The sequence below is a fragment of the Petromyzon marinus genome, chromosome 3 (assembly GCF_048934315.1).
Source record: "Petromyzon marinus isolate PM22_M1 ecotype Great Lakes invasive population chromosome 3, UKy_Petmar_22M1.pri1.0, whole genome shotgun sequence".
Lineage (NCBI taxonomy): Eukaryota > Metazoa > Chordata > Hyperoartia > Petromyzontiformes > Petromyzontidae > Petromyzon > Petromyzon marinus.
Window position 1 is genome coordinate 22,025,928 of NC_133669.1, and position 23,376 is coordinate 22,049,303.

The 23,376-nt window shown below is 45.7% G+C and overlaps 1 protein-coding gene across 2 annotated transcripts in view; it reads left to right on the forward strand.

Annotated features, from left to right (window-relative positions):
• LOC116957234 (kin of IRRE-like protein 1) overlaps positions 1-23,376 on the forward strand; it is a 109,305-nt gene that overhangs the window by 52,335 nt on the left and 33,594 nt on the right. For both annotated transcript variants that reach the window (XM_032979275.2, XM_032979284.2), the window contains exons 2-3: positions 9,777-9,929; positions 20,296-20,445. In XM_032979275.2, coding sequence (XP_032835166.2) covers positions 9,777-9,929; positions 20,296-20,445 — 303 coding nt within the window. The remainder of the gene's footprint in view (positions 1-9,776; positions 9,930-20,295; positions 20,446-23,376) is intronic.

The window sequence follows — 23,376 nt, forward strand, 5'->3', positions numbered from 1 at the left end:
GCCATATCGCAGTACTGGGTACGTGGTGGCCCTGATGAAAACAACATGGACACTTTTCACCCGTTAGTTGACAAAGAGGCCACGAACGGTCTCGCCTCCACAGGGCGACCTCTGCTGATGTCTGACAAAGCGGCACTCGTTATTTTGTCAACTCGGCTCTTGACCAGGATTTGAACTCATGTCCTTACAATTGGATTGCCTGTATAGGTCTGTAGATAACCTCAATATTGCCATCGCCCTTTCTCTTTGACGCAAGACGCCAATCTCCGTGTTGCAGAGTATCTTGGGATACAACGGTATTTTTGCGTCCTTGATAAATCCGAATTGTGCTGCTTTGTGTATTGTATTATGTGAGCCTCAATTTATGCTGTCCACTAAAGACCAGATATGTCGGGCCGAAGTGCAAATGTGAATGTGTGAGTGGGACGCTCAGACAAATAAATACAACACAGATACTTACATGCGCCTTCCTTTGAGGCCACCTAAACAGTCAGTGATAAAACAGTGCAATGGGCATTGCTTTTGTTTTTGTTACTCAGGGTTCCAACTACAGAACCATTTGCAAAAAAGCGAATGCAAAGGGTTTTATTTACTTATATAAATCATTCTATTGGCTCCGGCAGATTGAGCTGTATGTGACACAATCCAACTTTGGCTCATTTAGATGCAATGATTAAACGGGATATTGGGCTATTGGGCGGTAGGATGGCAGTGCAGTGGTAAGCGCACCTAGTGCCCTGAGTTTGAATTCAGTGGCGAGAGATATATGAACTGGTCATTTAGCAACCCTCATCACAAACCCACACAGATCAGCGTGGTGAAGTGAGGTCAAGCAAATCCCCGTGACTGACATGGTGTGGGGTGGGCTTCATCCAGCAGGAGGATTGACAAAGAACTGCAAATAATGAAACAAATATTTTATCGTCATTTATTGACGTGGTAATGACGCATGCTTTGTGCACTTGCTTTGAGAGAACTGCACCACGCTTTGGCAGAGTACTACACATGTGTAGTGAGCGACTTCCGACACACGTCTAGTAGAAGGCTTCTTATTTATCAAGAGCACCAAGGGTGATACACTTCGTGATGCGGCTACACCTAACACGCAGTCCATCTCCGTTCATCCGCTACGCTGGCTGTCGACGAGCGTAGCGGCGGTGACGGAGCTGGTCCCGCAGAAGAACAGCCACGCGGTCGAAGACGAAGAGATGATGGCGGCAGCGACGCAACCAGGACCCAGACCCCACGCTAACAGCCCCGAAGCTCTGGTTCGGTGCTCTTTATATCTGCCTGGAGTGGCCAAGCTCCACCTCTGGCCACGACCCCTTTGTAGAACCTTCTAGAACCTTCGAGATGGTTCCCGGAGCTTCTCGACTGACTATGCCCTTGACCTTTACCCCAGATACGCCCCTTCATAATGAGGCATTATGTAATGCAGCTATAACCGTAATTACCTTTCCAGGCCGGCAAGTGTCACCCTGTCATTACACATGTATTAGGCTCTCTGCAAAGCAATTCGTTGTGCCAATTGTATCATGAGCTAGAACTCACTCCTGGTGGTGTTGCAGCACAACAATTTTGACCGACCACCAGCTTCATTGACTGAAAAATCTAGGCAGCATTTAATGAAATCAAATATTAAAATGATCAATTTTATTTTTTTGTACCGACAGAACAGTTACATATTCTTAGCTCTTTCGGTAAAGCCACGTTGATGACCGGTCATCACACCTGATGATGACCGTTTGTGTTATGGTCGAAACGTCGTAAGAATTTTTATTGTTTTATATATTATTATTTTATTGTTTCCCTTCAACGTGACTTTACCAAAAGAGCTAAGAATATTAATTACTGCAGTCACGAAAGGTTAAATCAGAACAGTTACATGTTTTAATGCGTGTCCATTCACATAATTTGTAGCATTCTAAAGGGAGTTCAGGACAACTTGCCATATATGTGACGCCAGACTAAAAATCTCAGAGTTAGAGCCTCACAGAACACGATAGAACTTAGCTTCAATGCTAGGTTCGAAATTGACGAGTAGGAATGGTTGACAATTCTTGTCAGATTATTTTTTAATTGCCTGATATTTTGTTTCATTATTATCCACTGTAATGGAGGGCTACGGTTACCACCTGTCCTGGTATTACTCGGATCGCATAATTTTTTGAGGTAGCTGTAAAAAAAAAATCCCCCCGACGGACAATGCATTTACACGTAGTTAAAATGTTTCCGGCATCGTGGGATATTCTTGCCTCAGAGGTGGCGACCCTCCTGAGGGACAGGGTAGGGTTGTTGGTGGAGGGAGCGTATTTCAGCAAATGTACGGCATGCTGGGTAAAATGTTATCTGGCTGACGAGGCACGACGTGGTTGGAAGCCCACGGCCATCTGTTTCAGGTTAACTTCAGTTGAGTTAGCGGGGATTTTTTATTTTATTTTACGGGTGTCGGGTGGGGATGGGTGGTTGTGTGTGTGTGGAACGACATGCAGCCAATCAGTGTCGTGCTATTCGTTCACAGATGCGGGCGGAATCTGTGCGGACACGCGTATGATTCGTTATCTAATCGTACACTACGGAACGTGCACCCTGCCCTTCTCTGATCTCCTTCCTTGCTCCTGGTGCGCCTGGCGCACGAGGATGCACACATGGTATGTTGAACTTCCTTCGCGCCGTACGTAGCCAATCGTGCAAACTGGAGGTGGACGCCAAAAAAATAAACAAACATGGATCAGGCGAAACGATGCATGTGACGCAGCAATCCGTCATGCTACTGTACACGGGTCGATCTCGTCACTCCGTCTCCACAGTGGAAGTGCTAGCGCGTCATCCTCGTTTAGCCGCCACTCCCGTCACTAGCCTTGACCACCGGCCATCGTTCATACCAGTGATGGCACTGCCCAAGCCCACGCACTTTTTCTGCATAGTGAATGTGGTGTCTCCTCTAACGTGCATCATCATCATCATCCTGATGCACGCGTTCCCTCTTTCTGTCGCTCAGTGAAATTAAGACGTTTTTCAGCTCCTGTTCGTTATTTTTCATTGTATGAATATATGTACGTTGAACTTCTTTCGTCCCGTACATAGCCAACCGTGCTAATCGTAGGTGCAAGGGGAATGACAACAAAATCAACACAAAAAGCCGTTCTGAAGAAATTAGTTTTCAATCTGGATGTAAGAGTGCCCAGCTCCCAGTTGCTTCCAAATATCAGAAGGAAGGGCGTTCCAGATGGCCGCAGAATTGCATCTGAAAGTGTGCAATGCAGTCACCGTCTTAGTTCGAAATGTCCATATTGCTGTCAGCGTCCATATTTCAGATCCATTCGTCATAGCCGGTAGTTAGTAGATGATGATGATGATGAACAAAAAACACCTTCGAGAACACACGAGAGTTAGAGACATCACATTGTCCGCTAGGAAAAAGTACACGTGCTTGGGACAGGAGGCATCGTGGTCGAGACTAACGACAGAATGGCAGCCAAAGGAGTAAACATGAACCGGGAAGTACATCCACTCAGATAATCTCTTTGAAAAAGAGGCAGTGTGCCTCAAATCAGCCTATATTCCATCTCCAGGTTTTATAAATTATACTCGCTACCACCGTATGCGCCTACCAGAGATCGGAGCTGCACAAATCAGCTCGTTTGCGTGGAAGCAAGCTGGGTCGTTTCACGAGTAAGACCGTGAGATATGGCGATGACTTGCAGCGATATATATACACACACACATCTAGCAGTGGATAGAGAATGGCAAACGATGATGAGATGACGGCCTTGTCCTCATTCTGGCTGTGGAGGATAATTAAAAGGCAATTGCTGGTGTCGTTTGCCGAATACAGCAAACATTGGCGCATGCGTGGGCATGCGTGGGCACGAGCACGTGGACCATTTTGTATGTTTTTCCTAAAGCAAACAAATGTCCTTGTAGTGAGGGATCTGAATTTTCTTTTGAGCTACCAACCAAAGGTCAGTGTAGGTGATGTGGTATTGTCATTCATGTGCTGTGTAAATATATACACACACGTTTGGCTGTTTATTTCGGACCATGTAAATGTAACTCAAAATATTGTGGGAAATGTCTGCACGACGTTATTTTGTTTTGGTTTCGTGGAGTAATAAATGGAACAGTTTTACTTTCAAGAAACTACACTGGGTTTCCGATGTCCCCTATGAATGTTATTTTAATCCAGCACAGTCCTGTATTTTAACGTTGGTGGAACGTACTGTGTAAATCGACACTTGTAAAATCATAGCTTTGATTTGTTCGATACGTTTGTGTGTTGCCTTGCATTGATTGTAAATTTTGAAGTTTCACCTCCCCTGTATGATAGTTGTCACTGCGCATAGCCAAGGTTTTGCATGATTACAAATCGCGGTGCTTATTTAAGTTGTCATCATTAGAGAGGCAATTGTGTTGTTCTTTTTGTGGATTTTTTTTAAAAAGTTTAGAGATCAAAACAAGAAAAACTAAAGTGCATTTCACCTTGGAAAAAAAACCTCACACCTGCTATCACGACACATTTATCTTGTGCTAAAGGAATATGTTGGAATCAAAGTGAGGATGAAAGCCACACAAAGGAACAGTGGCAGCAATGATGGTGGTAATTGGGATGCCGCATCTCGCACATTTCAACAAAGCACACGAAGCAAATTAATGGGACATTGCGCCTAACCGTGTTGCATTCCCAAGACACTAGTTGGTAAACAACACTGAAAGCAAGATATTTTACGATCAGCTATGTGATCATAACAAATGCTGCTGTCGTCACCGATGGCCTGTGTGTGTGCGTATTCACCGATGGCTTGTGTGTGTGGTTAGTCACCGATGGCCTGTGTGTGTGGTTAGTCACCGATGGCCTGTGTGTGTGGTTAGTCACCGATGGCCTGTGTGTGTGGTTAGTCACCGATGGCCTGTGTGTGTGCATATTCACCGATGGCCTGTGTGTGTGGTTAGTCCACAATGGCCTGTTTGTGTGGTTAGTCACTGATGGCCTGTGTGTGGTTAGTCCACAATGGCCTGTGTGTGTGGTTAGTCACCGATGGCCTGTGTGTGTGGTTAGTCACTGATGGCCTGTGTGTGTGGTTAGTCACTGATGGCCTGTGTGTGTGGTTAGTCACTGATGGCCTGTGTGTGTGGTTAGTCCACAATGGCCTGTGTGTGTGGTTAGTCCATAATGGCCTGTGTGTGTGGTGAGTCACTGATGGCCTGTGTGTGTGGTTAGTCACCGATGGCCTGTGTGTGTGGTTAGTCACCGATGGCCTGTGTGTGTGGTTAGTCACTGATGGCCTGTGTGTGTGGTTAGTCCACAATGGTCTGTGTGTGTGGTTAGTCACTGATGGCCTGTGTGTGTGGTTAGTCACTGATGGCCTGTGTGTGTGGTTAGTCGACAATGGCCTGTGTGTGTGGTTAGTCACTGATGGCCTGTGTGTGTGGTTAGTCACCGATGGCCTGTGTGTGTGGTTAGTCACCGATGGCCTGTGTGTGTGGTTAGTCACTGATGGCCTGCGTGTGTGGTTAGTCCACAATGGCCTGTGTGTGTGGTTAGTCACTGATGGCCTGTGTGTGTGGTTAGTCACTGATGGCCTGTGTGTGTGGCTAGTCACTGATGGCCTGTGTGTGTGGTTAGTCCACAATGGCCTGTGTGTGTGGTTAGTCACTGATGGCCTGCGTGTGTGGTTAGTCACTGATGGCCTGTGTGTGTGGTTAGTCGCTGATGGCCTGTGTGTGTGGTTAGTCACTGATGGCCTGTGTGTGTGGTTAGTCACCGATGGCCTGTGTGTGTGGTTAGTCACTGATGGCCTGTGTGTGTGGTTAGTCCACAATGGCCTGTGTGTGTGGTTAGTCACTGATGGCCTGTGTGTGTGGTTAGTCCACAATGGCCTGTGTGTGTGGTTAGTCACTGATGGCCTGTGTGTTTGGTTCGTCCACAATGGCCTGTGTGTGGTTAGTCACTGATGGCTTGTGTGTGTGGTTAGTCGCTGATGGCCTGTGTGTGTGGTTAGTCACTGATGGCCTGTGTGTGTGGTTAGTCACCGATGGCCTGTGTGTGTGGTTAGTCACTGATGGCCTGTGTGTGTGGTTAGTCCACAATGGCCTGTGTGTGTGGTTAGTCACCGATGGCCTGTGTGTGTGGTTAGTCACCGATGGCCTGTGTGTGTGGTTAGTCACTGATGGCCTGTGTGTGTGATTAGTCACTGATGGCCTGTGTGTGTGGTTAGTCCACAATGGCCTGTGTGTGTGGTTAGTCCACAATGGCCTGTGTGTGTGGTTAGTCACTGATGGCCTGTGTGTGTGGTTAGTCACCGATGGCCTGTGTGTGTGGTTAGTCACTGATGGCCTGTGTGTGTGGTTAGTCACTGATGGCCTGTGTGTGTGGTTAGTCCACAATGGCCTGTGTGTGTGGTTAGTCCACAATGGCCTGTGTGTGTGGTTAGTCACTGATGGCCTGCGTGTGTGGTTAGTCACTGATGGCCTGTGTGTGTGGTTAGTCACTGATTGCCTGTGTGTGTGGTTAGTCACCGATGGCCTGTGTGTGTGGTTAGTCCACAATGGCCTGTGTGTGTGGTTAGTCACCGATGGCCTGTGTGTTTGGTTAGTCACTGATGGCCTGCGTGTGTGGTTAGTCACTGATGGCCTGTGTGTGTGGTTAGTCACTGATTGCCTGTGTGTGTGGTTAGTCACCGATGGCCTGTGTGTGTGGTTAGTCACCGATGGCCTGCGTGTGTGGTTAGTCCACAATGGCCTGTGTGTGTGGTTAGTCCACAATGGCCTGTGTGTGTGGTTAGTCCACAATGGCCTGTGTGTGTGGTTAGTCACTGATGGCCTGTGTGTGTGGTTAGTCCACAATGGCCTGTGTGTGTGGTTAGTCACCGATGGCCTGTGTGTGTGGTTAGTCACCGATGGCCTGTGTGTGTGGTTAGTCACAGATGGCCTGTGTGTGTGGTTAGTCCACAATGGCCTGTGTGTGTGGTTAGTCACCGATGGCCTGTGTGTGTGGTTAGTCACTGATTGCCTGTGTGTGTGGTTAGTCACCGATGGCCTGTGTGTGTGGTTAGTCACTGATGGCCTGTGTGTGTGGTTAGTCCACAATGGCCTGTGTGTGTGGTTAGTCCACAATGGCCTGTGTGTGTGGTTAGTCCACAATGGCCTGTGTGTGTGGTTAGTCACTGATGGCCTGTGTGTGTGGTTAGTCCACAATGGCCTGTGTGTGTGGTTAGTCACCGATGGCCTGTGTGTGTGGTTAGTCACCGATGGCCTGTGTGTGTGGTTAGTCACAGATGGCCTGTGTGTGTGGTTAGTCCACAATGGCCTGTGTGTGTGGTTAGTCACCGATGGCCTGTGTGTGTGGTTAGTCACCGATGGCCTGTGTGTGTGGCTAGTCCACAATGGCCTGTGTGTGTGGTTAGTCACTGATGGCCTGTGTGTGTGGTTAGTCCACAATGGCCTGTGTGTGTGGTTAGTTATCGATAGTCCGCCCAGCCCTCTGGAATGCAAGGAAAGGGTTATTTAGACTCTTTGTGGTCCCTGTTTTTCAGTCCAAGGCAGTCTCTGTGACCTATGCTTGTCTTATCAACTAAGCATTTTTTGTTTTTATATATGTGGGGAATGTAAGATTAACGCACGGTAAAGGATCAAACACTTTGTGATCGCTCGGATTTTGCCGTTGGATGAACTGGCTTTAGATTTTAGATCGTTAAAAGATACACTACATAATATTACAGTATTTTAAACCATTATCCAATAAGCTCTGTACCCTCCTGGAACTACGTCTTATCTCCAATGTTTATTCCATGGTTGTTGTTTTTTTTAAAGCTTTGTGAGTGAAAATAAGACCTGTCCCATTTGTGGCACCATGCTGGAGCTCTGCCATCCACGCAGTTGGCAAAAGATTCGCACAAATGCCATAAGACGCACGGAGAACAGGCACTGGAGATGGACTCTTTAATGACAATACTATTTCTAAGTTGCGCCACTATGTAATAAAGCAGCAATTTACTGCATTAAACGGCAAATATGCCACCAGTGATTGAGCACCCACGTGTCCAATTGATAGGAAACTACAGCCAAATAAAGGCTGCAGATCTATACCACGCGCTGTTCCCTCAATCAGCACCACCGGCTTGTGGTATAATTAAAAGCATTAGCAGTCACAGGCGATGGTCAGAGAGGGGGAAAAAAGGGATGCTTAATGGACTGCCACTCTTAATGAACTGCCCACTAACGGGCAGCGCTAATGAGTAATGAAATAAATAGTCGCTTCATCGGGCAATGCCGAGCCACTGCCACCAGCCAGACAAGGTCACCGAGGAGTGCCCTGGTGTCTGCTCTTGACGTCGCTGCTTTTTGCTACATAGCGTGCCAAGGGTAAACATTGCTTAAAGCCAAAATCCCCACTATTACTTTGAAGATACTCTTCACTGCAATACATTTCACCGACTACCATCACATTATGGTCGCTCTATAAATCCGATTCAAATAAGATGCCATTCTAACTGGCCTCACGATGGATAACTATACAAACCCAGTTCCACGTGCGTTTCTGAACGGAACCTGTGTCCTTGAAAGCGTTTATTATTTACTTCGTATATCAAGTGTCCTTTTTAAAAGTGCAACAAATTTACGGAGAAGGGTGGAAGAGACAGAAAAGAAAAGTCAAATGTGAAATGCATGTGTCCGTGCAACACAATGGAGGACGGCGTTGTTACGGCTTGGCACTTTGAATGTGCTGCACCGAAAAAAGTTTAACGAATGAAGTTGTACGTTTCGAGGCCGCGTCGGGCCACAACGGTGCACATCGGCATGTCCTCGGCACTGCAAGCAAGAGTAGCTCCAGCAAACAAGAGTCCAGAGACTTGCTGCCACCCCCCCCCACCACCATCGCTCCAAATATTCTACTCCTGGTTGCTGGGGTTGGGGGGGGTGTGTGGCGGCCGTGCACTGAAATTCTGCCACTCACACCGCCCCTGTTGCGCGTGCCAGCGTTTCGGCAAGAGAATCAATACTAGTAATTTAAAATTAAATATAAATGTCAGTTATTATATGCAGTCGGACATTTTTACTGCTTGTCCTAAACCCTGACAAATGGTGGCGTTCAATGCATTTATGCCGTAGGCCTCTTTGCACTGGGGCTCAGGCTGAACTATTTGTTCCCTATAACATCACGAATGGCAGCAGGTCACGGGCACATTCCTGGAAGCCCGCTGGTTGCAATGCGTGCTTATGTTGATTCCATCGTGATTGCGGGTGTATGCGCGGGGGGGGGCGGACGGATGGACGGGGGGGGGGGCCTTGCAGCAGTTGAGCCGCTTGTCAGTGAACGGTTTTCAGCAAATGGTGCCGGCTTTGTCATTGCGCCGAGCACTTTTTTTTTTGTATTCCCCGCGCGCGCACCGGGAAGACGGTGGCAATGCCGCGTGCGAGCGGCGCTGCAGTGCCGGGCGAGCGCCTGCAATTGTGCGGCCCTCGTCTGTGTGAAGTTCAGGCGCCTGCCCGCCTCAACGTTCAAACGGATAGCTTCCCATAGTTTTACATTAATTATTATGCCGCCTCTCCCGCACGCACACACACACACAGTTGACTAATGGGTTTCGTTCGTTACATTAACCGCCCACTGCACACGCCTCCTGCGCAATGGTTTAAGGAGCCACCCATATGTCATGAAGGGAAAAAAATAATAATCTGAACAGACGAATACAACCTTGCTACCTTGCCGTGCAAAAACTGCTTCACTCCTCTTGCTCTCTTGTTGTCTCCACCGTCCCCCCCCACCTCTGCAGTGAGCGCCAGGGCGTCCTTCGCACAGGAGCCATCGGATTGCTCGGTGGTGGCTGGCCAGCCAGTCACGCTCATGTGCGTGGTTGCTAACTACTCGGGCATTGTGCAGTGGACCAAGGACGGGCTGGCGCTGGGTGCCGAGCATCACCTGCCAGGTACGCAGCTGCCCCCGCCCCCGCCCCCACCCCCTCTCTAGCGGCACACTCCCTCGACGGTGCGGGCCCGTTTCAAGGCCACTTCAGTCACTCAGGCGCGGCGTGCGGCCACCGTCACTCGGTTTTCGAAGCGAGGCGGAGGCTCGTTGAAGACACAATAGCAGCATTGAAGAAGAAGCGCCAGTTACGTGAGCGCACCAAAAATTGATTTAGCAAAAAGCGAAAATTCAACAAATGCGGGAAAACCTTGCCCAATGCAGCTCCGTTGAATGCGCGTTTTGGCAATACCTGTACACGGTTTAAGTAATGAAGTCTGTTTTGGGGAACACGGGGAATGATGTTTCGGTCTCTACGTGGTTTTACGCTGCTAAGATTCTCATCTGCACCAGAAAAGTGTTCCATGAGAGTGCTGCATTCATTGGAAGGTGTGAATGGATCGACTGTCAGAACCATTAGTTACCACGTATGTTTATGTGTTTTTTTTCTATGTTTTTGCATGATAATGTAACACATTCCACACACACAATGGCCCAACGCAAATGTTCACACAGTGCCGCATGCATCTAACCGTTCACTCCTTGAGCATGTCAGTCGTACGGGCGCCTAGAACGGCGACGCGTTAACGTTCAAGTGACTGACGTATCCAGACAGAAGCCAAAATCAGACGTTGATTGGTTCATCTAGATATGGACGAATGAGGTTAGAAAATTCAGTGTCAGGGGCGAGCGTTGGCCGTGAGTCCCGTGGTGTGGGAAGAAAAATGAAAACGGGGGTTTTGTATTGAGGTGAAATAAAAAAAATAGTGTACACACACACGCAAGAAACGAATAACGACTCAGAATCCTTAATAAGAATAACAAGGGTCGAAATCTTGTAGAATTAGTTAAACAAAGAGGAAGGGGGTGATAATTTCAGACCCAGGAATGCAACCCTGCATTTTACATGAGGTTTGTCACCTGTCGAACGCGGTTTTGCCCAACACGGCATTTTCCAGGAATGTAACAAGGTTTGCACCACGTAATTTATTTATTTTTTCATAATTTTTTTATTTTTATTTTAAACAATTCAAACAAGAAGGGAACCAACCCACCGTTTACATCGCACAGTGGTTTGCTCCAAAGCCTTACATCGATATTTGTAGTGGCAGTGCCAAAGAACTCGCGAGCTTTCACGCCATTGGGGAAGCCACGGCGGCAATTATTAATTTAATCTCACAACTGTGGCAGATGAAAAGTTGGCTGGCCCATTTGTACACAAGGCCGAAGGCTTTGGATAGCAACCACAACCCTTGTCCCTGTTTTGAACAAAGCAAAGCCAGTAATAAGGCTTTGGCAACACCGCAGCCGTGCACTGCATCATAGATTACGTTCGATTTCTGGAACACGGTCATATTGACAGCATCACTCCCCCGTAATTGTATGTATCTTTTTTTTTTACTGAAATACCTGAAAGTCTGGATGGCTGTCCATGATTAAACCAGGTCGTCGAGGATTGTGAGATAATGGTCTTGGCCTGGTCACCGATACATATATACAGGTATACGGCCATATTGTCAATCAACTGCTATATAAGTGCCAGCCCTATGCCGTACAGGTCCTGGGAGCGACTAGACCATACGTAACCATGCGAGTGAGTGCATGTTGAAGGGCCGGAGCAGATGCGTGAGAGCATAGGAGTGCAGCGCAACAGTTGGTTAGCACAGCACTGCCCTCTGTTGCACAAAATATAGCACTGTTGCCCTTGTGACAAATGACTGCACAAAAAAGCATCACGTAAAATGTGTTTTTTTTTACTTTATATTAACTAAATTCCAGCTATGGAAAATAAAAATATAAGTTTGACAGTGATTTGATGTACATTACTTTGTAGAACGGTGGGTGGGAATATTATACCCCTGAATGTTCCAGTTTATTTATTTATTTCAGTTTTATTTATTTTGGAAGAGCCCTGTGAGCCATTCGGCTCTTGAATCGGGTGCAACCACAACAACAAAAAAACCACGAACAAGAAAAACATCTTAAAGTGACTATGTGACTGTGCAAACAGAAAATCCATGAAAAAAAACAGCAAAATATTCCTGAAAAAAGCACCGTACCCCAACGCTGTGTGCAAAAAATCCCAGTGGGATGCAAGTCAAACAACAACAACAACCACAAGAAAACTTAGATTAAGGCCATCAGTCTAACTCCGTACTACAACAAAACAAACATGTCCAAACCAAAAAAACGTTTTACAAATCACCAAAAAATAAAGCCATAATTGCAACGTAACAGTGATCACAGCGACTGTGACCGAATTTTTACATGTAGATAAGAGGTCACATGAAGGGATCTCAGAAGTAGTGCTGTGATATCTGGTTCAGTAGGCCATTCTCTACAGCTAATGTGGGAGCTCTATATTGATTTTTCATCTCATAACGTTACACTCATAGTCCCACAATTGGAGAAAACATATGGGAAAACCCCAATTAATAATATTAATCGTTTTCTGTCCTGGAAACTTACCAACCTTTACACGTAAATTGTGATTCATGAACAGTGGCTGAGACTCAAAGGAACAACTACTTGCGCAATTGTTTTTTAACCGTGTACTGCAAATGTTATACATAGTCGTTTCACTCATATTTTCGGGTGGGACGGCGGAGAATGCAGAAGCTGAATTTCTATTTTTATCAGAGTTGCTTAGCACAGGCCATGAAGGCCTAAATTGCCAATAGTGCCGTTTGTTACTTGCCAAGTGGCCTTGAAATAGTTGAACTTTAACACATCTCTTGAATCATGCTTGGATATTATATCTTGGAAAAGGATACGATGGAAGGACCTTCCAAGGTTTGAGCATTGCGACAAAAGAAGCAAAAAGGGAAAGAATTGTGTGGTGGGTGACCATAGTATGGATTAGCCTCAAGAGTCAAGCTGGAAAACCGAGTACCCGACATGTGAGGAGGAATCAATGAGTAATGTTTATTGGGGATAACGTACCACGGTTGTAGTGATAGAGGAGTGATAAGGAGGCGACTGAGTGCTGGCGTGCGTGTGAATTGCCACAGCGGTGAAATGTTCACTCTTTCGCCTGGTATGCATGAGGTTGTGGGTTTGATTCCGACCCTGACGCCTGTATATTTGGCGTTTGCCATGTACTCCCCGTGATTGCGTGCATTTTTCTCCGGCATCCTACAGTTTTTCCCTCCACATTTAGAAACATGCGTGTAGGATATTCGGCTGCTGTAAATTTCCACTTGGAAAGCCACTTCGTTGAGCCATCGTTTGTGGCCAGGTCGCTTCTGAAAAAGATCTATATAGTTCAGTGGGCCGCACCTGGTAAAATAAAAATAGATTACAGTTTCATAAAATCAGGTGGAGGGAGTAGGAGGATATTCCTTATTTCCAACGGCGGGAGGAGACAGGTATAGGCCGTCACGGTGACAAGATGTTAACTCCCTGACTGACACCTGTAGATTTAGAGTTTGCTTGTCTCTCCCTATGGTCGCGAGGATTTTTCTCTGGATCTTCCGTTTTTTACCTCCACATTTAGAATCAACATCACGCGTTTAAGAGCATTTGGCCGTTATACATTTCAATACGATAAACCACTTCATTGAGCTATCATTTGTGGCCAGGTTGCTTTTCTGAAAAAGAGTTATTTAGCTAAGTGGGTCTTGCCTGATTAAATTATAAAAAAGCGACCTTTCCCCTTAGCCTGTTTGAGAAGCATGGCATTTGATGGAGAGTCCCTTACAAAATATGGCAAAGAGTCTGCATGGTCGGTTGCTTCTATAGCCCAAACATTGAATTGATGTTTGATTTTTGAAGGCGGTTAAGTCAGTTTGTGACTGAGACTGTGGCACATCCATGAATGAGGGAATTGTGAAGAGGGCATTCATTGCAGGGAGTTCCATTGTGTGGAACCTGGCATATCCTTACCAATAACTGATAGCTGAAGTGAAACACCAGAAGCAAAATAAAGTTGCCTACGTTAACAAAACACAAAGGGTCTGTAGCAGATCGTGCTCTTGTATAAAACATTTGGGGAAATTGAATGAGAGTGATTCTGCAGATTTGAGTTACATTGGGGTCGATGCCTCGAATGGATGTTTTAGGCTACTTCCTTGAGTCTACGTATCCCTTGTAGATTTTATCTTGTAACTTTTCGCACATATACTGCACTCTTATTTATTGATGATTTTTTTTTCCTATAGCGGAAAAGCGAGTCCCTAGTTAGCCAGATGAAAATGCTGCACATAGAGGAATACAAAAATATATATTGATATTTTTTGACCAGCTCAGGTATCCAGTGGAAAAGGGATGTACACCGGTGTTTAAACATTGACTGGTGAAGTCACCGATCCATTGTGCAACTGGGGCCACCTTCACATATAAAACCTGAGTTGTGCTCCAATGCAAAAAAAACCTCTTTCATCGTGTTCATATGATGCAACGCCATAACCAAATGCCTTTTGAAAAAATAATGATCACCACTTTGCACACCAGGCACAGTTGTGACTTTTTTAACATGCTTTGTTGGGCTCAGAGGAAGAGAAAGAGAAATACAATATTTATCATGCACAAGGCAGAAAGTTGAGCAGATGACAAACCAATGACGTTGGAGTTCAATGTCATGTCACATGGGATTGATGCATGATGACAACTTACGTCAATACCCTTAAGGGTTACTGCATAAATCAGATGTGCCACGTCTCTAATTGCCTTGATTGGCATTTCATGTGCACATAGTCAACTGCAAGGTTGTGAAAAAGACACTGTCGTCTTCCCAAAAAGCGCATCGGTCACTTTTCACTGACGTCTGTTGAGTTGCAAAGAAGAAGATAAAAGCTCTTACGGAGTTAATTGATTCTGTACGTGCAGGTGTTAAACTCATTAAAATATTAATATGGATGGAACACGCAGCACGAAAAAAAACCCACCGATGACATAATCCGTTTTGGTAATTAGAGACACACAGATGAACGTAGCGAGTTGTTAACCGCTGCATTAATAACGATGAGCAAAGTGTCCGAATGTTTCCTGACGAGCGATCACTGGTGCGCAGAGGAATCAAATTTGAAATCGGCATCCAAGCATCTGATCATAACCGACAAACCCCCCCCCCCCCAATCGGTTAATCCTTGGCGGGCCAATTGAATGCTATAGATCGCGCTTTTATATATTTTTTGAGATTCGATGAGGGGACGGGCTCTCCTGCGGCAGAACAATGTGAAATTGATTAAATTAGCCGATTGCTACTCATCAGAAATCCTATTTTTATCTGCCGGGCATTTTTTTTGCGAAAGAAAAGGGACCTTGGATGTAATGATACCTGCAGAGTGCATTTACCGATTCCATCAGTGATCATTCTGTGCTAATGAACTTTTACGGCAGATTGATTCCACGGTGTTCCCTGTTCACGCGCCATTTTTTTACAGTGGCGCCCGCATTGTGTACAACATTACCACCCGCTATTTTCTTTTTTTAATGGATAATTTGTGAGCCAGTTTTGAAGCTAAGAGTTGTACGGTATTACAATAGTTCACTGCGATGGGGTGAAATATCGACATGGGTGGGATGGCTTTCGTTGCTTGAAGCACGCAATTAAGAGCACCACTTGTTACGTGGAACAATTACAAGAAAATTCTGAAATTAAGTGGGCAATTAAACGATATGCGAATGACATTATTTGCCTTGCTGTGTATCAGCACAATTGCTGCGCATGTATGAGGCAGTATGTACGCACATGCCCCTTGTAAAGCGAACAGTGGCTGCCCTGTGATGTCAAGCGTTAATCATACATTTGGTCGCTTGGAAATATTAATTACTAAATAATTAATCTCAATCAGCATCTTTCTGGCTAAAATAAATATAGCGCTTAGCCTCTTTTGTATTCACTGCTGGATGAAGGCTTCTCACAATGTGCTGCTTATGGGGATGATTTAACCATACTTCACCATGCTGGTGACTGGAGGTTGGTGAAGAGTAGCAGGGCCCTGCATGAGGCCTGATAGCATTTGTCCATTTTGCCGTGGCCAGGAATCAAACTCAGGTCACTGGGTTCGTAGTGCAGTGCGCTAACAACTATGCCGCCGCTCAAACACCTTCCCACCTGCCCAAATTGATCATGGACATACAAATTCGAATCTGACAAGTTACCTTGCAAACATTGGAAATAAATGCATTGTAACAACTGCGCATGATATATTTAGACCATGCTAATAATGTGCGCATTCGTTTTTGACACATGCAGGATACACATCCCACTCTAAATTGTCAAGGTGCCCTCATTTGGCATCCATCCCAATCGCCAAGCCTGGAGTTCAAGCTTTCTAATGGATGGGTCAATACATACGGTGGTTGATGGTGGCCAATATGATACCTTCCCCATCAATTCCAGCGTGAACACGAGGATCTGTTTTGCCTCAAACTTTATTTATTCCATCTATTAATGGCTTCCTCTCTGTCACTCACAATATGGGCCACTGCTTTGCCGATGGTCGGACACTTTAAGCATGATACTTATTTAAATAACAATCTGAAAACACCTCGAGCTGCCCAACCCTGTCTAGATACTTCGTTATAAATCACCACTGACTCGAATACAATACAATCACCAAAGTTCCTCCCAATATATTGAACGATGATATTCTTATTCATAGAAGAACAATTCATCTGATTGGTGCAACAGCCTTATCTGACCTGTCATGGAATGGCTATGTTCCTAATTTGGGGAGATAACTTCCTTTATCTACAAACAATTGTTATTATCTGTACTCAACGAAGCACAAATATGGCCGAAGTTGGAAATACTCTTGCTGGGGTGGAGCACCCAGCTCCCAATTCACTGCACCAGATAGAGTTCAACGAACAGCAGTTACGTCGATCGATGGTCAGGCATTCGCTGATTCACTCCGGTCACCGGCTCACTGGCGGTCAGTCACCTCCTTATCACCCGTCTCTCGCTGCTACCATGGTTCACTCATTAATTCCCCCCCACCTATGTTGAAGATACGGTCAACCAGACTGACTGTTTTGTCTCATTCAGTGTTAAACCACCACACTGCAGGTCAAAACAATTTTCTGTCTGCTTATTTCCTTTGCAGTGGTCATCTTCGAAAATTCTATGCCATGTTAAAACCTGGTTGTTGTTGTCCGTTAGATTTTTCTGGTCATTTGGGCCTGTCCTCAGAAACTGTTTAAAACGTTGTCAGCCTTACATATGTACACACTGATTGGTGCACCACTGGATGAAGGCCTCCTCAAAGCTGCCACCACCACCACGACCCCACACATCATCCTAGAATGAAACAATCCACCCAGGACCTGCGCACAAACTAATTTCATTGCTCCATCTCTCCTGCGGGCGTACTCTCGGTGGCTTTCCGTTCCTCGGCTGTTGCCATTCTCGACCACTCCATTAAAATTAATAAAGAGCTACGCTCATCTCTCAGCATGACAATTAATGCATTTATTTTTTTATTGCATCAGCTTTCCAAAGTAAATATTACTCGGCAGCATTGGTTATGCATGCAAACTCTGGAGCTTACATGTGTTGAAATGCACCAGTTATTCATTTTAATTGTTTGTGTGCCTGTTGCAAACAGAGGCTCATTGCGAAATCACTCTTGTGCTTCCTGGACGTGACCACAAACAAGCACTGGAATAAGAAATAAAAAGAGTTAATGTCCAGAAATATTTTATTTTCAACTGAAGCACGTGCTATAATCTCGTTAAACACCCAATACAATTCTTTCAGCACGACTTTTTAATGCAATTGCCAAGAATTTGACCAACGCAACGCAGTGAAAAGATTTACAATCAGGGGTCTCAAACTCAACTTACCTGGGGGCCGCTGGAGGTAGAGTCTGGGTGAGGCTGGGCCACATCAAGTATTCCAAAAAAAAGTACAACTGATCCAATCTTCTTAATCTTTATTAATAACAGTTCAGAACATGATTGGTTCTTCAGAACATAGGCTTCTCTTACCTACTCCTTGCTGCCAGAGACCTGGCAGCGCTTCCTCTTCTTACACAGCTGAGCCACATTTGGCTTGAGGGAGGAAGCAATTGAGACCCTCAGTATGGCTTGAAGATGATCATCACTACGTTTGGACCTGTACTTTGACTTATTAAAGTTCATGGTGCAGAAGAGCTTTTCACACAGATATGTGCTCCCAAAAAGGCACATGGTCCGCTTGAACATCCTGGAAAGCTCAGGGAAGGTGGGGGGCAATTCTCTCAAAAATTGTCCAAGCTTGTCTGCTTTTGCACTCACCTCCCTGAACTTGGCTTTGAGTTCAGAATTGCACTGCAGGTCGATTAGCTCCATTTGAAGCACAGGAGGGGCATCTTGCACATCGAAGGAGGAGTCAGCAAATATTTGAAAATTGGCTCTGTGTGTCTTGAAGTCTGCAAACCTGTGATCAAACTCCTCCTGTAGCTTTACAATGGCATCAGCATACTTCTCACCACTGAATGGTGTGCCCGCGTCCATGAGTGCCTTGCATGCTGTGAAATGGCAGAGGTTTGTCTGAGAGAGCTGGGCTTTCCATAACACAAGTTTTGTGGAGAATGCTCTGACTTTGTCATAGGCAGCACTGACAAGCTGCCCCTGGCCTTGTAACTTCTTGTTCAGTACATTCAGCTCCTGTGTGATGTCAACAAGAAAAGCTAAGTCCATGAGCCATTTGGGATCACTTAGCACAGGAACAGCCATCCCATAATTCTCCAGAAGGCTTTCACTTCTGCTCTTAACTCAAAAAACATCTTCAAGACGTTTCCCCTGCTGAGTCAACGTACCTCGGTGAAGTAGAGCACATCCTCATATGCTGACTCTATTTCCTCTAAAAAGGCGCGGAACTGCCGGTGCTTTAAGCCCCTGGATCTTATATGGTTGATGCATTTCACAACGACAGACATCACATTGTCAAACTTCAGGCATTTGCTGCAAAGGGCCTGCTGATGGATAATGCAGTGCAGAGCAATGGCCTCCTCCACACCCTCCTCTTCCAGCTTTCTTTGAACAAGTGCCACCAGTCCATTTCTCCTCCCTGTAATTGATGGCGCTCCGTCGGTTGTTATTCCAGCAAACCTCTCCCATGGTAAACCGGCATCCACAATGGCATCACACGGATGGCGGGATATCTCCTGAGCGGTGGTCTGGCCATGCGTTGGCTTCACTGTGAGCAACTCTTCCGTCACTTCAAAATTGCCGTCAACACCACGGACATACATTGCGAGCTGCGCAGTGTCAGTGATGTCTGTGCTCTCATCAAGAGCGACTGGGTATGCACGGAAATGTGTTGGCTTTCTCACGCAGTTGATCGTATATGTTACCTGACAGGTCAGAAATGCGCTCTGCCACTGTGTTGGCTGAAAGGCTAATGTTGCTAAACTGACCCTTCTTTTCCGGACAGACTATACTTTCAGCCTGTAACATGCACTTTTTGATGAACTCGCCGTCTTTGAATGGCTTTCCCGCCTTAGCAATCATCTCACTCACCACGTAGGCTAGCTTCGACTGCTGCATCACTCTCTTTGCTTGCTTTCTTGAAAAAATGTTGTTGCCTAAGTAGACATGTTTTAAGATTGGCGACCCGGTCCTCTCTCTCATCTCATCTCCCTGGTATTTTGCATACTCCTCAGTATGTCTAGTTAAGTAATGACGTCTGATGTTGTATTCCTTGTGCACCGCAACTTTCTCTGTGCATATAAGACACGTCGGAGTGCCCCTGTGCTCAACAAAAAAATATTCCGTCTCCCACTTTTCCTGAAATTGTCTGTGCTCGTCGCCAACCTTTCTCTTCAAGGCAGGTTTTGAGAAAGACATAACTGGGGCTGGGTGACAAAAACAAAACACATTTAATAACAATAGAAAAAAAGTTAATAAAAAAAAACTACCGTAATTTCCGGACTATAAGCCGCTACTTTTTTTTACACGCTTCGAACACTGCGGCTAATTTATGTTTTTTTTTTTACACAAGCTTCATGCCGCCAAAACATTTACCGTCAACAAACACCGGAAGCTGTCACGAGCCTGAGCTATGGTAAAAAAAAAATTGATGTCAAGTAGGGGGCCACAAAATATCGTTCCGCGGGCCGCGAGTTTGAGACCCCTGATTTACATGCTTCTGCACAAGGCTTCCCGCGGTTTGTGCTCTTCGGTAGCTCTCTGATGCGTTATTTGCAGTGGCGATCAAACCCAAAAACCTCTAGTATATGGGCACTGTCATCGTCGTGATATTTCTATTGTCATGGCATTGTTGTCGTTGTGGCATCGTTATTGTTGCGGCATTTTCATCGTCACTGTTATCACCCGCGTCGCCGTCGCCGCCGTCGCTGCCGCTCTAACGCTCTGCGTGTTGGCGGTGGTCGCGCCCGCAGGCTGGCCGCGCTACTCCATCGTGGGCAGCACGCAGGGTGGTGAGCACAACCTGCAGGTGTCACGCGCCGAGCTCGCCGACGACGCCGTCTACGAGTGCCAGGCCACGCAGGCAGCGTTGCGGTCCCGGCCCGCCCACCTCACCGTGCTCAGTGAGTCGCACCGCTCGCCGCGCTCGTAACAGGAAGCAGAGTCCTAAGCAGTTGCGTATGGACAAACGGTGCAAACGCTGAATGGGATGTCCACGCTTGCATGGTGTTGAGACCATATTCTCTCAATTATAAGGTGGACTTCTCCCACTTAAGCGAAAGCTAAGGGTGCTTCTTATCATCCGTTAGGTGCATGTGTGTGTGTGTCCCTTAGCCGCTGAGCGTGGTGCTGGCCACCCACTCAATCGTGTGCTGGGCCGGCCTTAACGGGTGCTTGCTAACAGCACTTGCCCCAACGGTCTCTTCAGGCTATACGGCGAATCTTTGTCTGTGTCCCTATTAGCGCACTTTGCTGAGTTCGATTCCCGCTCATGGCCAACACCAGTGACGATTATCTGAAACGGTTCTGAGCCTCCCCTAAGTCGACTCAGCCTCAAATGTGTACCTGTTGCGATGTGTGAAAACATCGCCACTGAGGAGTCAAAGGCGATCGGGCGTGGTGTTGTCCACCCACCCCCTCGTGTGCCGTGCCTGTCTTCATAGATACTCGCTAACAGCACTTGCCCCAACAGTCTGTTAAGGCTATGAAGGGGATATTTGGGTTTTTCTTTTGGAGAGCTACAAACACAGCGAGCCGCGTTAGATCTTTGCTCACGGCCAACGCCAGTGACGATTATTTGAACCGGTCTTGAGCCTCCCCTAGGTAAACTTAGCCTAAAATGAGTACCTGGTGCGGTGTGTAAACGTCGCCACTAGGGGGACAACGGCGACCGGGTGCGGTGCTGTCCACCTATTCCATCGTGTGCTTGGCTGGCCAGCACTTTCTATTTTTAGATTTGAAGCTTTCGTGACTGCAAGGATTCATACTCTTTGTTTTTTTCAGTGACTGTTCCACCTGAAGACGGAAGCTTGTGTTGCCTCCGAAACGTCGTGATTTAATTTAGTTGTTTTCATTTATTTTATTTTACCTACGTGACTTTACCGAAAAAACCAAAGAGTATATGCCAGCACCCCACACTTGCCCCAACAGTCTGTTAAAACTATATGGGGAATATTTGACATCAATGTTGTCCCTATTTGTATAACTCTTTTGACACCAGGCACACGTTTTTAGGGTGTGTCATACTTTTAGGAGCATCTTATAATTCAAAGAATTTGGTAATAATATACCGCGCTCAATGGAATGTCCACACATTCATGACACTTTTTGAACTTCAGTCAGATAATCCAAATGTAAACTTATTTTAACGCAATATTGATCTGATAACACCCACTGCCTGACCTTAACTAAACAAGACTATTTCAGGAGCTGTCTCTCAAGACCTGAATATATTCTGAAGAAGGCCACCTGCACAACATGTCCGGCACTTCCCTTTCTCCCAGTGATAGTCTAAAAAGCCTGCTATTTTTAATCGACGTATTAACGTTATCAGAAAATTATTATGATGAACATTATAAAGCCAGTGTAAAATTTTGACTGCAGGAATTCATATTCTATGGTTCTTTTGGTAAAGTCACGTGAATAGAAAAAAAAGCAAAAAAATAATAAAAATAACACTGAAAATAAAGTGAATAAAAATAATCAAAATATCACGACGTTTTGATCGCAACACAAGCAATCGTCATCAGGAGAAAAAAGAGGGGGAAAGCTGCTGAGGCCGGCTGTTTATTAAGGTTTAGAGATGGGCGGGGCAGCTAATGTTAATGTAGAAGTCTCCAACACTGGCAGTAGGTCTACACCAATCAAAGAGCTGCTACCCTTCTTGGATGCCTTAATCAAAAAGAGACCAGATGGCTCAATGAGCCACTCTGTGTACAGGAAGGTAACCCATACTGGCAAACTAAGTTGCCTCTGTGGTAGTAGTTACATTGGAGAAACCAAACGACATGTCTCGGACCGCATTCATGAACACAAAGCAGACCTAAAACACGGTAGGACCAACACCTCGGCCGTGGCAGATCACTGTTATAATTCAGTAGGCTCACATGACATTGACTTCTCCAAGACAGAGGTTATTTGCAAGCCATCTGGCTACCATGAGAGATTCGTTCATGAGGCTATCCACATATACAAACACAGAGACAATTTCAACCGAGAAGATGGATTCTTGCTTAGCAATCATTGGAAGGATTTGATAAACCATTTCGGGTCTTAATTGATTGTTCATGCTTACGGTGGCTTTCAGACCGCATCCATTATTTTCATCTCCCCCCTCCTCTTTTCCCAACATAGATGGACTCGTCCATCTGAATGACTACCAAATCGCTCTCCGTGCTGCTAACGTTAAAAACCGCCACTTTTTTCAATTTTTTAAAATTTTCTTGCTGTGGTTTTCCCACCTGATGATGATTGTTTGTGGTGCAGTCGAAACGTCGTGAGAATTTTATTGTTTTATATTTTTATTATTTTATTGTTTCTCTTCTACGCAACTTTACCGAAAGAGCCAAGAATATGAATCTCTGCAGTCACGAAAGCTTTCAATCAAAATTTTAGTCATTTATTAACGTTTGGATTTTTTTTCGTGAGGAAATCAGAATACACGGAAAAAAAAACCACACATACAACCGGGTAACACTGAAAGCCCCACACAGGTATATTAAAGAACCCATTATTGTATCGCCATCACCTGGCCACCTCACAGCCCTTAATGAACATTTGAACTATACTCGAGGGCAAGTGTTGTTAGCCAACACATGTTAAGACCGGCACGGTACAAAAGAGCTGGTTTGGCCAGACCACGCCCAGCCACTTCTGTCTTTTTGGCACTCATGTAAGAATGAGTCATATTCAGGGGAGGCCCCACAGCCAGTTCATACAGGGTGTCCATAAAGTTCCCAATCTACTTCATGGAAATCAAAGCAATTTATGGTAAATTATGCAATAATATAATCAGAGGCGTATTTATTAATAGCACTTAATCATTGGATTCTACG